The following is a 15,903-nucleotide window of genomic DNA, read 5'->3' as shown; positions in this document are numbered from 1 at the left end:
TTTACTTGATCATCCAGATGGATAAGGCCAATGACATCAGTACAGTGTTGCGTTAGAGGTTAGAATCCTGGCTCCCCCACTGAATGCTGTTTAGCCTGTGTGACTGTAAATACATTAGTTAGCCTCTCTACTCATTCGTTTCTGCATTTATGAAATCTAGAAACTAACAATGCTACCTCATAGAGTTGTGAGAATTTAATAATGCAATCGATGGAAACCGCTTAAAACAAATTTTGGAATATAAGTCTTCAATGAATGTGGCCACTATTACTATTGCTCTTGTTGAAATGATTATTAGGTTATTATTGATTTCTACAACTAGGCTATAATCATAACAATTATAGTATTTGATAATTATAATTAGATATTATAGATTTAATTATAACTATTATTACAAATTTTAATATATAATATAGTATTTCATTATTGACTACATTATATTTATTATAAATTATAATATTTATAATTTTGTAAATATATTTAACTATTATAATTAATTATTATAACATAATTTAAGGATTTTCACAATATCCTTAATAACAGAATGACATAATAATATTATAACTTAGTTGTGGAAGTCAATAAGAAAAGCAGGGCTGAGAAAGTCAACATATTTCAGCCATGTTAAGTTTGAGATATTCATTAGACATCTACATGGAAGGGTTGGTACACAGAAGGATATGAAAGGCTGGAGTTCTGAGGAAGGGTTAGTCTTGAAGATACAGTTTTGAAAAGTCACTTCCATAGGGATGGCATTTAAAGCAATGCAAAGGGTTCCTTAAGGCGTATCATGGAGAGAGAAGGATAGAGAGCCAAGGATTATGCTTAATTGCACAACATTTAGAGGTCAGGGCAGGAGAGTAGGAGTCAGCAAAGGAGACTGAGACGAAGCAGCCAGGGAGGTAGAGGAAAATCCTGGGTGCTACCATGAAACAAGCAGGCCAAAAAAGGAATGGTTAACTGTGTCCTGTGCTAGGAAGTGATCATACAAGATAAAAACAGAGAAGTGACTAATGGAGTTGGCAACCTAGAGGTCTTTGGGAATCTTGACAAGGGCTTTCTCAGCAGGGTGTAAGAAATGGGGCCGGGTACGGTAGCTCACGCTTGTAATCCCAGCACTTTGGGAGGCTGAGGCATGCGGCTCATGAGGTCAGGAGATCGAGACCATCCTGGCTAACACGGAGAAACCCCAACTCTACTAAAAATACAAAAAATTAGCCAGGCGTGGTGGCACACACCTGTAGTCCCAGCCACTCGGGAGGCTGAGTCAGGAGAATGACTTGAACCTGGGAGGCAGGGGTTGCAGTGAGCCACTGTACTGCAGCCTGGGCGACAGAGAGGAAGAACTCCATCTTAAAAAAAAGAAAAAGAAAAAGAAAGAAGGAAAGAAGAAGAAAGAAAGAAAGAGAGAGAGAGGGAGAGAGGGAGGGAGGGAGGAAGGGAAAGAAAGAAAATAAATGGAAACTTGAATGTTACCTCCTCAGGGAAACTGCTCTGTGTTTCTAAAATAAAGTAGCTCCCTTCTCATTGCACTATTTCTCTAGAATTTATATACGTAATTGCTAAGAAAATTAACTTTGCATTCAATCATTATCTATGTAAACTATATGATTTGTTTAATTATTTATTTTCTCCCTTCCCTAAAGCTAACAATCTGCTGATAGCAAGGATCACATATATCTTATTTTTCACAATATCCTTAATAGCTAAGAGAATGACATACATCATATTGCTCAATTTATAGAGAATAAGGGAATAAATGGCTGAACGAATAAATGAATGAATTTCCTAAAACACACCATTTTTCTTCTTTTAACTAACATCCACAGTAATTGACAGGCTTACTTTCAGATTTTTTCTATGTTTTGGGCATAAATAAATAGTTGCTTTTACTGCGGGCCACTTGAAACCATTTTGGAGGGAGTAAGGGAATAAAAATAATGAACAGACAGTCAACTTTGCAAAATATCATTACCTATCTAAAGTTGTCCCCCGCACCCGCCCCCAAAGGACAAATAGTTTCTCTATTCCAGGAGCTCATTTTAGTACTCAATCTAAAATTGATTACCATGTAGCCCTTATTAAAACCCAGTTGACATAACATATTTGAGAGAAGAAATCTATGGATCAAATAAACCATCCATTGCTCTAAATTGGATTTTAGCTCTCTCTTATTATAAGTGAAATCACCAGATATCTTACCCAGATTGCCTTTGGTTAGCTCTTTGCTAAAATGACATTATAGAAGTTATGAGCACTTATGAAGTTATGATGCTACGGGGTGCCCCCGTGGGCGAGACACGCACCCTGGGTGAAAGCCAGGGACCCCATGAACCCCGCGGGCCCAGCTCAGGGGCTGCTGGGAAGTCATGGTCATCCGTGGGAGGACACAGGCCTAGCCCTCAGCCTCGCTGCTTTTGTTCCCCAGCGGCCTTTATTATGTCTTTGGCTTTTACAGAAGTTTACTATAAATAATCATATACTGAGAATATTTTTGCATCTTACAATGACACGAAGACTATCACACAATTCCTATATTGTCACGTTTCAAATAGAAGCAATACAACCCATATGATAAATTCTTCTGTAGTACAATGTAAGAGAAACTATTATTTGCGTATTTTTTCTGGTGAATATGTTTGTTTTCTTTTTGTGATTATGATAATTATGAAATTTAATCCATTATATTTTACTGTGCTTCTAGAAAACTAGGAAATGCATCTGTGTTCAACTGTTGTACATATTCATGACCTAACTTTCTGTATCCTTTTCTCTATAAATATTACTATTCAAATATGATTTTACCAATCTATTTGTGTGCATTGTCACAAATTACTTCCACTTTTTCAAATCAGTATGAATAATGAAAATAAAAATAAAGATTGTCTTTCTCCCTTTCCTTCAGTTAATACCAAGGATAACCCACTCTTCGTGGCCTTTCTCTGGTACAACCATTTCCATGAAAACAGTCTGGACTCTATAGACAAACTGACTCCTTTTCTTTCTACACCTCAAGAACGCATTTGGATGTGTTGTAGAATATTATAATCGTATAAAATTTAACATTTGTTTAAATATTACTCTTAAATATATGATCACACTTGAAGTTTTTTGTTTGTTTGTTTAGGAGTTTGCGACTTTTGTTTTTTGGGGGTTCTTTTAAAGAGTCAGACAGAAACAAAAACAATGCAATAAACAGGAGTAACAATGACAAAACACTGTACCACTTGAGGAATTAATATGCTTTTCTCTTTAAGTCATGATCAATGCACAGGCTTTAGCAAATTTCATTGATCCTAGGCCAATCAGATTCAAATATAAATATCAATTACTGTATCCTTACTAATCCATCGGATATCCTACTCTTCCTTACTTTTCTCTCATTCTGTTTTCTTTTTATATATCAAGTGAATCTATTCATATAGATCAATAAATCAATATATTATAAATATAAAGTAGAATATCAATTATTATTCTCTACTATTTTTCTCCTCAACTATATTGAAAGCTCTTTTTTAAAGATAAAAACTATACTGTCCTCACTTTTATCCCTCAGAAAAGGTGTATAATGCTGAAAACAAGTGTTACTGATTTGATGACTGACCACACCAAAGTTTTATATATATATATATATACACACACACATACACACACACACACATAGTATGTGTGTGTCACACACATGCACATATAGTATGTGTGTGTCACAGACACCCTTTTTAAGACAAGATCTTACTCTGTCACCCAGGCTGGAGTGCAGTTGTGGGATCACAGGCGCAACTGATCCTTCCGCCTCAGCCTCCTGGGTAGCCCTGAATACAAGCATGTGCCACCACACCTGGCTAATTTTTTGAAAATTTTTTGTAGAGACACAAATCTCATCATTTTGCCCAGACTGGTCTTGAACTCCTGGGCTCAGGTGATCCTATTGCCTCAGTCTCCCAAAGTGCTGAGATTACAGGCATGCACCACCACACCTGGCCTAAAGTTAGACTTATTTTTGCCATTTATCTAATAATACTTGAAGCATTATTATGGCATAGACAGTCTAATTTTAAGAATCAAAAAATTTCATTAACCATATCTAATAGAATAAAAATAAATTAAGGTGTTCATTAAATGTATATGCAGTAAAGTTAACAAAAGCTTGTTTTAAACAATTTAGCCCCACATAGAATTATAAAGTAAGCTAAATGTAATTGTTTAAATATAAGTAGGTGAGCTAGCACTTTAAATTATTTTTTTCCATGGATGGGTGGTGTAAATATTCAATTACCAAGTAAAATATTTAATTAGATCCTTTTCCAAAAATATGCCAGATTTCCAGATAGATATCAGTACTTCTAAAATATTTAAAACTTTTTTTCTAAAATAAATCACATGGGCTAGAATTATGAATTGCATAATTGCCTCCAAGATATTTATGTCAAGATAAAAGTAACTGATTAAATTTCCACCAGATTAAAATCTTGTTTGCCCAAGTAAGATCCTCACAGGGGTATTAAAATTTTTCTTTTACTCCAAAAGTAATTTATGGATTTATTCTAAATTTAAATAAGTGGTTGAAACATTTTAATGATAAATTACTTAACATATTTTTTCATGTTTGAGATTTGTCAATATTATTTAAATAATTTCTATTTTAAAAAATGTTTAGTGGACAACATCTCATCTAATAGTGATTTATCATATATTCTCTTTCAATTCTTATCTTATATAGTCTATAATTCTTGTCCATAAGAACATGTTTACCCTAGTTACAATCAGAACATTTAATTTTGATTATTCCCCCCTTTAAGAACACATAAACTATTTCTCCCTGCATTTCTTTATTTCTTTTCTCTTCTTTTCTTTCTTTCTTTTTTTTTTTTTTTTTTTTGAGACGGAGGTTCACTCTTGTCGCCCAGGCTGGAGTGTAATGGCGTGATCTTGGCTCACTGCAACCTCCGCCTCCCAGGTTCAAGTGATGCTTCTCCTGCCTCAGGCTCCTGAGTAGCTGTGATTACAGGCGCCCACCACCACGCCAAGCTAATTTTTGCATTTTTACTAGAGATGGGGTCTCACCATGTTGGCCAGGCTGGTCTTGAACTCCTGGCCTCAGGCCATCCATCCACCTTGGCCTCCCAAGGTGCTGGGATTACAGGCGTGAGCCATCGCACCTGGCCATTTCTCCCTACGTTTCTAAGATGATTATAAACCATACACTAGAATGTTTAAAAAATACCCTACTAACAATAATTTTAAACATATTTAAGGACTATGTAACAATGTATCAAATAATAGATGCTGAAGAAAGCAAATATGGAAAGTTTATGTCAAAACTGGCTGAGGACAAAGAATGTGTATAGTCAAAAGTGAAAGAAAAGTTAAATATTTAGTGTATAAGAAGTGTGAAACTAAATGGTAGGAGGTCGCCAGGAGCTCTAACATGAAACTGGGGAGTGAGGTTAGCAGGCAGAGTCCTGCATTCCCTTCCCTCTTTGTCAGTCTTATTGGCAGTTTTCCCTATCATTTCGAATAGCATTTCCAGGGTGGGGGAAAATCATACACAACACAGTAAGAGTGATATTCTGTGTTACCACTCGAAAGGAAACCATTAAAGGGTGTTGGTAGAAGAACTAATTCTGACCTGTTACTAGCTTCTTCTGAGGAATGGTGGAGGTATTTTTTTCTTCTATTCTATTCCTACTTTGTAATAAACAATTTTTTTTTTAGCATGAGATCTTTAAACTGAAAAATTGGCAGCTAGATAGCTGTAAGAATTTTCTAATTGAAACATTATCACATCTCTACTCATCACTAAAAACAAAGAGCAAAAAACAAAACTTGTAAGATTCCCCACCACCTCCACATGGTTAAGTTCAAATCAACACAGATTGCACGACCTGTTCCAGACATCCTGACTGTTCCAGCCAGTCGTTTCAAATCAACGATCTTATAATTACCCAATTTGTCCATTGGACCCCCAAATCTATTTCTTTCACACCAAAATACCCCAGTGAAAACACAGCTCAGGATTTCCTCAGATGTGGGATCATATCTTATTTCCTACTTAATCACTCAAGTGCAAATTAGACAGCCATAGTCTTGGATCCCACACCCAAGAAACCTTGGCTTACCTTTTTACTGTTAGACAAATTATTCACAACAGCAATCTCAAAACTCTACAGTCTTTATTGTTGCAGTTCTCCTGTCAGATGAGCTGTTGATCTTGCTGTGGTGCAGCACTCATGCAAAGTATGCTGAAACAAATGTTCTGATAATTTCTTTTTTATGAATTAATTTATTTAAATACATTTTCATAATACCCAACACATATTTTTGGAAAAAAGTGACCAGAATACGTCTGTTCGAGAACTAATGTCTTAAAGTCTACCTAAACAATGTTTCACAGAGTTTATGTTTTGTCATGTTGAGAGGAGGCCTATCAAGGACAGCCTTTGGCTTGTTACCAGTATATAATGTGTTTAAGAGAAATAAAGGAGAGGAGACAACTAAATGTTATATTCTAGGGTACAGTAGAGCCAGAACAAATATTTAACACTGGGAAATCGTACTTCGATAACATCAATACTGTCTGCTCTCTGCTACTATCTAAACCAAGTGATTGACTGAGTTCTTTATATTTTAGCGAGTTAATCCATTGCCTTGCAATCCAGTCCTCACAGTGTGGCATTTAAAATGGGGTATGGGCATGAATATAGGATTAAAATCAGGTCAAAGTCAAGTCCTCACTAGTTCTGAATACATAAAAAGAAAAAGAATGGGTAAAATTTATGTTAACATAACAACAAAGTTTATTTTATGAAATCTTGCTTTATATAAACAGAACCAATAGCAGAAAGAGGCAAAAAAAGTTGTGGCCAAAGCATTTCTTAAATAAAATAAATATATATGAATAACTGGATGTTCAAGTCCTTAAAAACACTGTTACCATAATTTAGCATTTCAATTTAAAGTTTCATCTGGCAAACTGGTCACTGCTCAGGATTTTCAACTTAAAAATTAGAAAAATATAAGAATAATAATTAACAAAAACAACTGAGCTCTCAACAATACTACAATAAAAATTCAATGCATTAAAATATTAAAAACCCTCCTTCTGATGAAAATGTTCCATAGGAAACAAACGACAACATTAAGATTTAAGAATTCAAGATCTAAGATTCAAGAATTATTATGAGCAATTATTTATATGTCTTCTAATACACAGAGTTTTCATTGGTGGAAAGACACTCATCCCAGCCCACAGAAATCGTATGAATGTTTGAAGCAATGGATGATTAGACACTATGGAGGAACTCATGTGTATTTGATCAATGCTGCAGAATATTTTATACCTACACTTACGCAGTGCATCTATGGTCATTCACCACATTCCAAATTTCAAACAAGCAAACTAGAAAATGATTGAGACTTAATCTTCACATTGGTAAAATGTCTCCTTCCCCCAGACTATAAACTTGATTCATAAAAATTATTCTACCTTTTAAAATATTTTGTGATAAGCATAAACACAGAATTATGATTACATAGGAGTTACAACAACACTGAAGACGCAAAATTCTGATTCTCAACATGGATAAAAGATATGATACTACCAAGGAAGGAATATAATTCAAATTCCTTTTTCAGAATCTTTTAGATAATAAAATGAAAGAGTGAGGTGCTTGTTTGTGTATAAACAAAATTATAATTTATACTTCTTCAAGTCTACAGTATGGGATACGACTTGGAGGAAAATTAAGATTAAAAAGTTAAATATTTTGTGGATGCATTGTGCTCTTTTAGCAAATTCTGTTAATTAAATACATCACAGATAAAGATGTTTTACTAAATCATACAGTAATTTTACTCCTCAAATTGTGGTAATACTATAACAAACAAATATATGCTAGAATAGCAAGTTTATCTTTTAAAAACTGGTTATTGTATAAGATAACATGCCTATCTCAGAGTACCTAAGTTATTTTATAAATAATATTTCTCTATACTTTTTATCAAAGCTAAAAATCTCCACTTTGTGTTTATCATTCTTTTGGCAAGAGTATACATCATTGAACTTAATTCTTTGTTACTTTATAAAATCAATGCATGTTTTTTCAAATTAAATAATTCAATCAGAATACATTCAGAAAAATATTACTAATTATTATGGAACCAAAATAACAACAACAAACCAAAGAAACCTCCATCACAATGGCAAACAGTCATTCCCAAAAGCAAGTCCATATACATGCTCCAGAAGAGAATGTAAACTTAGTCTTAGCTCACGCCAAACCTCAGGCAAACTTAGAGAATTGTAAACAGAAAAGCAGAAGGAGGAAATATTTGTTCAAAGATGAACTCTTCTTCAATAAGGCCCTGTCATTTTGTCTTTCATAGTTTTATAAACCAGGAAGTACATTCCATGACAATGTGAATAATTTCATCACCTTTTAGTTTCACATCTTAAAACCAACCTATAGAATTCATTGAAACTACAAAAAATTTGGGTTCGAGAACATCAACAAGCATTAAAAAATGGGTGAAACAAAGCAAAGCAGAACAAAACAAGTCAAAACAAAACCATCACATACTTCATGGATTCATGGTGAAAACAAAAAAAGAGACTCTTCTTACCAAGTACCCCAAGTCGATAGTTGACTGTGATGACGATCACATTGCCATAACTTGCCAAGACACTTCCATCATATAAATTTCCAGTACCTTCCATATATGAGCCACCATGGATATACACCATCACTGGTTTGGGACCCCCACTGTCCCGAATATCTGGAAAACAAATGGTTGGCAATCGTTCTTATCCTCAAAAATAACACACAGTGAAGCAGAGAATACACTTTCCATCTTAGTGAAAAGAGGGCATAATTTCAATATAGTTCTTAAACTGCTGTTTTTATTAAAGTGTTTCTTAAGCAACTCATATAAATAGCTATTGTGGAAATAGCAATAGGCATCCATTGTTTTCTATCAAAATTTTGTTTACAAGTTGCAAACTGACTTATAAAACTTAGACAAATTAAAATTAGATGTGAATTTTAGTGCATTTTGATTAATTCCTCAAGTGACAGTAAACGCAAAAGAAATAGAATGGCAGTGATTCTTAGGACTACTTTTTAAAAATATGACAGACTGCACATGACATTTATGAGCCATAAACTAAAGACAATGGTATTATTGCTGTTGTGAACAAAAGAATCTGTTTACCCTTTCTTATGTACTGTAAGGCTTTGTGTCAAATGCAACATGATTACGTCAACTCATTTATGCTCCAATTTGTGAACATAATTACAGTATTGTGTTATGCAAGATGTTTCAGTTTACTACCTAAGTAATGTCAGATGAATGTTTAGGCACGAAAGTCATGTACATCTGTGCTCCTCTTGCTGCATTTAGGGAAATGTCATTAGAATGATATTTTTTAGGAAATTCAAGACATCCACTATATCCAGCTCTCCTTACCCTTTGGAAGAAGAGAACAGACAAATATTTTTTCACCTTCTTTGTGTAGCTAATATACTCTTCCTATTCACACTTTGGCTCTACATTTTATCATGTAGACATGGGATGGGATAGAGCTAAGTTCAAGGGTAAAGTGTCAAAACTTAGGGTTAAAGTGATTTCTACAGCACTGAATTTTATTAAATATATTTGCTCTTCTCATACTTTTCCTGAATTCTGTAATTTTCAACAAGCATCTAGAAATAATATATAAATAAACATAAGATAATTTTAATCAGTATGAAAAATGCACTGATTTCTGTAGATAAGCCTAACTGTGTATATCAGCAAACATAGTTTTATCTACATATTATATAGATTGAAATATTTGAACTATTATATGTATGCATATATATGGCTCTGAATATATACATAAAGAAAACATTACTATTATGTAATAGCCCATGATCTCTTATACCCACAATTGAAACAAAATTACATCAAATGTATTATCTTTTTTAATGCCAATATTAAAAAGTATAATTTAATAGTACGTTTTTGTTCCTTTGCTTTTGAAATTTTTTATCACATTTAACTCTCCAACATCCTTATAATTGAGGTGCCAGTTTTCAGAATGGACTTACAGAATACAAATTTATTGAAAGAACTAGTGATTACTTAGAGATTGCTTTGCATTTTTTGTGAAAACTAGAATGTGTAATGTAAATGCCTTGATTTCTCTAGTGTAATAATAAAGTGATTTATTTAAATGAAGAATCATTTTAGGTTCAAGAATTGCAGCTCAGCTTGGTTGCCCAGATTTTCAAGTTGGGGAAATGGCTCATTGCAGAACTTACAAACTTTTAAAACACTATTTAAATTTGACTTAATACCAGTGTATAAAGTTACTAGTACCCCTTTAATCCCCCAAAGGTGTATTTGAGAATAATGTCTCATTTTTAAGTAGTGAGGGAAGGACACTTTAACATAGGAACCATTCACTAAACACAGACACATTTAAGAGGAAAATCTAAATTTATTTTCTCCTTGAAGCCTTGGGAGAAAAAAAAATAGTATTCATTCATTTATAAAGATTTGGGGGCTGGTGGAGATGTTAGACTTACACAGAGAAAGCAATCCTTTTGAGATTGTTAAACTGTGCACCTTAAATGCCTGTTTGCTACGTAGAGTTTCAGCTTCTTATTTTTCTAGTGTGGCTGGCACTGAAGAAGCAATAATAAATTATTAAACTGAAATCATTAACTGACTGTTCACAGCAGACACTGTACTCTGCTAATTGTATGCTTGGAGGTAGCACAGAGGGAGGCTGTTTCAGAATTCTTCTTTAATTAAAATTACATAGAATTACAAAGCACCAACTGCGAACAGTAATGAAATCTTGGTAGAACCATTCTGTTCACCTGGAAAACAATACAGGCACACATTGAGAAGACCTGCCACGTTTTATATTTAATAACAGAATTAAGTGGACATTGTCAGAAAACACTGAAAATATGACAATAGATTCTAGGAGCTATTTTGAGTGGTATCTCTTTATTTTTCTTTGAAAATTAGACTTCAAAGGATTACTGATAGTCTGGGTTAATCTTAATTTTTAATTTGCCTTCTCAAACTTTTCAAATTTCAGTCTTGCCTAATAACTTAAGATATTGAACAGTTCTTTTCCATAAAGTTCTCTAGGATTCTTATGCTGTGTTCTGAAAAATATTTTTCATTTGAAGTAACCCTGAGATTTAGGTTATAAAAAGTATTATTAGGCTGGTGCAAAAGTAATTATGATACTTACTAAAACAGGTAAAATTCTTGGACATAACAAACCTTAATATTGTTAACAAAGTTTGAGAAACCGTAGAAACTTTGGAAGCTTTCTGTTACAGGAAAAAATTAGAAGCCTTTAATAGTGCATTGTCAGAGTGGTCCATCTTAGGCTTTATTTTAATTTTATTTTTATTTTTGAGAAGGAGTTTCGCTCTTGTCACCCAGGCTGGAGTGCAGTGGTGTGATCTCAGCTTATTGCAACCTCCACCTCCAGTGTTCAAGCTATTCTCCTGTCTCAGCCTCCCGAGTAGCTGGGATTACAGGCACCTGCTACCATGTCTGGCTAATTTTGCATTTTTAGTGGAGATGGGGTTTCACTATGTTGGCCAGACTGGTCTTGAACTCCTGACCTCAGGTGATCTGCCCTCCTTGGCCTCCCAAAGTGCTGGGATTACAGGTGTGAGCCACCATGCCTGGCCAGGCTTTACTTTGTATATTTTATTACAGATTTCTATCGTAGGCTTAACTTTTATGCTTAGTTTATAGGGTTTTTTTTATGTAAATAGCAAATCTAAAGGCTCTCAATTACAACTATTTATTTGTTTTTAGAAAGAATCAGACTCTTTATAAATAAAACTAATATATCAGATAGCCTACCATTGAATAACATCTGCTAATTCCATCATTTTAATAATAATGTTGAGGGGGGCATTTATCTTCTGTGCAAATATATCAAATGCAGCTTATTAATTTATAATTAATTTTTTAGAGCCAAGTTGTCTCTTTAAACCTTTACATATTTAACCACCTATAAATAAAGTGGAATTTGTGAACTATGAATTTTCACTTAAGATTTTTTACTTTGCCTAAACAGCATCTACTGACTTTACTAAAATCATAAGAACACTCTCAGAAATTTTAAAATACTAACTCAGTTCCAGTAAAAGTACAAATGTTTGTCAGGCATGTTTATAATTTCCGTTATTTGCAATGGTTTTAAGCCTTACTCAACACAAACATTTAAATCAAGTTCTTCAAGTTAAAAAACAAATTGGAGTCTGAGTAAACACCTTGATTTAAAATTTTAGTACCTATTTTGTCTTCCTTATAGACCAAAATTTTAAGCCAATGTAGCAAGTGTCAATAGATCTAGAACAGTTAATGGGGATTTATTTGTACCTGACAACCAGAGTTTGAAATTACCACTTCCATTAATGATCTTAGTGAATAATTATTAGTGATATAATCACTAAATATGTTTACTGATTTTTTTTTTATCTTAAAGGACTCATGAAGTATTTAATTGCCCACATTTTAGAGTTTTTAAGATTAACAGTTTTAAAATTGTGAAATATTGCCTCAATTAAGTCTTTCTCTATTATAAAAAAATACATTTCAAGGGAGACTTTCGTGCCTCCAGTTATTTTTATGAACCTCAAGTTATCATTCAGAACCATTGAATGAACATAGAAGTGTTGGCTGAATTTCTGCTTGTTAAACTGGACATAACAGAATTAAACACATCTTTTTAGCTTAAAAATATTCAAAATCTATAAAAAATTGTCTTAAAAGGAACTATATAGGATATAAAATTGCATTTAAATTTTTTTTTTTTTTTTTTGACGGAATCTCGTTCTGTGGCCCAGGCTGTGGTGCAGTGGCTCAATCTGGGCTCACTGCAATCTCCACCCCCCAGATTCAATCAATTCTCATGCCTCAGCCGCCTGAGTACCTGGGATTATAGGTGCTCGCCACCATGCTGGGCTCATTTTTTGATTTTTAGTTTCACCACGTTGGACAGGCTTGTCTCATACTCCTGACTTCAAGTGATCTGCCCACCTCGGCCTCCCAGAGTGCTGGGATTACAGGGTGTGGAGCCACTACACCCAGGGTAAATATTGAAATGTTAATATGAAGATATTATTAGCACCATTAAAATTTTTAAAAATACTTCTTAAATTTTTAAAATAAGTTGGTAGATATCTGGGATGTTACTTTGAACCATTTTTGTCACTTCAGATTAATCTTGTTTTTAACTATGGAATTGTCTTAAAGATATACAATTCTGCCAGGCGTGGTGGCTCACGCCTGTAATCCCAGCACTTTGGGAGGCTGAGGCGGGTGGATCACCTGAAGTCAGGAGTTCGAGACCAGCCTGGCCAACATGATGAAACTATGTCTCTACTAAAAGTAAAAAAAATTAGCCGGGCATTGTGGCAGGCGCCTATAATCCCAGCTACTTGGGAGGCTGAGGCAGGAGAATTGCTTGCTTGAACACGGGGGTGGAGGTTGCAGTGAGCCAAGATCATGCCACTGCCCTCCAGTCTCCGTGACAAAAGGAAATTATGTCAAAAAAAAAAGAAAAAAGAAATACCATTCTTTCGGTTGTTATAAAACTTAAATGAAAAATGATATAATTGTGTTCGACCAAACATAGCAAAAGAGTGATAGCAGGGACAGGGACACAAACAATAATTAGAAGTAAAGAATAGTGCTCCATAAAGAAGCCTTCCATCGGGGTGAGTGAGTGGCAAGCCCCACGAATATGGCTCGTGGCCTCGCAATTCAGTGGCTGAGACTGGGACCTGAAATCACGCATAGGTGGAGGGGAACTGGGAAGTAATGGAGAATTTCACATAAGTGATCTGATGACCTGACTTCTGACTGATGTAAATGAAGTTATTTATCAAGTCCTTCATATTTGTTGTCTTACGTCCAGTGATGTCGAGTCAACATTTGGAACAAATTCAATATTGATCACAATTTTTATTCACAGTCACATCTACAAAATAACGATAAAAAGAATTGAGTTAAAAATGCTCAGAAATTTCTATAAAAGGTTTCTTTTCCCCTGTAGGATATCTGAATTCATCTTTCTTGTCTTCAAAACAATTATCCGAAACAACAGAGAGGAAGAGACCGAATTGGAATTGACTGCTTTGACATTCTACGCTTTTGAGTATTTAAAAATATTTATTGATTCGATAACTCTTGTGACTGAATGGCTTAGTACTTAACCTGAATACTATCTGACGTTTTAATAGGGTTTTAGGATATTTTAAATGGCTATTTAAAAATGTTAAATGTGCTTCAAAACATGTCTATAAAATAGATTCAGGTTTACATGGCCTAGCTATGATTGCTCAGACTTACCTACTCTAAATAGGTAAATGCCTTACTTGATGCTGTTTTAACAAAAGGAAAAAAAAATCACATTAAATAAGCAATCAAAATATTTTTAAAATAGGAAAATAATGTATTTTAACCCTTTGCCTAAATTGGGAAAATATGGCCTTTACAAAGATACACATGAAGAAGTCCTGTATGCTTTCAGTATTATTTAGATAACAAATTCTAGGAGTTAAGGATTTTCAAGGGGTTCAAAAAGTCCCAAAGCCTGAAAGTGGAAGTAGCCTTCTTATAGTTTTGGAAACAGTAATTAATGTTCTACAATGTCACAAAATATCCTGAATGTTTGAATGCATCAAATTTCGAATAGTGTCTAAAAAAATCAGAATTTGCATCTTGATAGTATAAGCTTATTTTTAGCTATTTAACATTCAGAGTAACTCTTGGACAGTGATAATGATTTATTTCAAATATTAATGACTGCTTTGTGTTTAATCTTTAATCCACTGCTGGTGTTCGTGGTAAATAAATATTTAATCAAATGTCATACATTTCATTTAATCAAAATAATTCTTAAGTGTTTCAAAAATATTAGCACCAAATATAATTTTTAAGTTCTCAATACTCCACCTCTGTAATTTAATTATCTGTTGTGAAGGAGTTTATTAAATGTATATATGTCAATGAAAACAATGCAAATATTTTAGTAAAAATTTATTTACCCATAGTTCCCTTGTAACTCATGGAACAAACACTTCTGTCCTGGTTGTAGATTATTTTATTTTGGAAAACTTTTCTTACCACATTATTATTTTCATTATGAGATTTAATTTCTAGATTTCTGGCAATTACTTTGAAACCTGGGATTACAAAACATAACAAAATAAACAAAGAAAAAACATAAACTTTAATCCTGATTGGAACCAAAAAAGATGAGCTCACTTTAACATCATGTAAAGGTACAGTGAAATCAGAAATGTCAAGTCAATCTAGGTAGTGAGTTCATAGGTTTACAGAGTAAATCAGAATTGTATGTCAAATGAAAGTTGTAAGGAGAAACAATGTGGATATTAATGAAGTTGAAAATATTCTATTGCTTATAGTTGCAATGTTTGAAAATCAGAATATTTTATTTGACAATCTGGAAATTATGTCTCCTTGAAATTAAGAATATTCATTGAATCTTGTCTAAGAAAATAGCTACAAACTCTATCAAAAGTACTATAGGAGTCCAGAATACTTAAATGGTTGTACAATGTTTACTACAGTTTTCTAAATAGTTGTAATGCCTTTTCTTATGTATACAATTTAATTGCATTTATGTGACATTTAAGCAAATCAACAGAAAACAGTATTTTTTATATTAAAATATATTGCTCAAGAAACACTTTATATTAGCTTTCAGCTTGTCCTTCATTTTATTGGGTGTGTGTGTTTTTTTAAAACAAATGTCAAATGTAAAAATGAAACACATTTTAATATTCGGGAAAATATTTACACAGATTAGAAAACATGCAAAATGGGCACAGAGAGACTACAAGGGAGAGATTG

At 33.6% G+C, this 15,903-nt stretch overlaps 1 protein-coding gene across 4 annotated transcripts in view; it reads right to left on the bottom strand.

Moving 5' to 3' along the window:
* The window catches only part of NLGN1 (neuroligin 1), an 889,933-nt gene that overhangs the window by 477,164 nt on the left and 396,866 nt on the right, over window positions 1-15,903 (bottom strand). For 2 of the 4 annotated variants that reach the window (XM_063662428.1, XM_063662429.1), the window contains exons 3-4: window positions 15,075-15,212; window positions 8,623-8,775 (exon numbers count right to left, since the gene is read on the bottom strand). In XM_063662428.1, coding sequence (XP_063518498.1) covers window positions 8,623-8,775; window positions 15,075-15,212 — 291 coding nt within the window. The remainder of the gene's footprint in view (window positions 1-8,622; window positions 8,776-15,074; window positions 15,213-15,903) is intronic. The other 2 variants (XM_063662430.1, XM_054482481.2) reach the window with 1 other exon arrangement.

This window comes from Pongo pygmaeus, chromosome 2 (genome assembly GCF_028885625.2).
Source record: "Pongo pygmaeus isolate AG05252 chromosome 2, NHGRI_mPonPyg2-v2.0_pri, whole genome shotgun sequence".
NCBI classification, from domain to species: domain Eukaryota; kingdom Metazoa; phylum Chordata; class Mammalia; order Primates; family Hominidae; genus Pongo; species Pongo pygmaeus.
The sequence above is the reverse complement of the archived record's forward strand: the minus strand, read 5'-3'. Positions and strand labels throughout refer to the sequence as shown.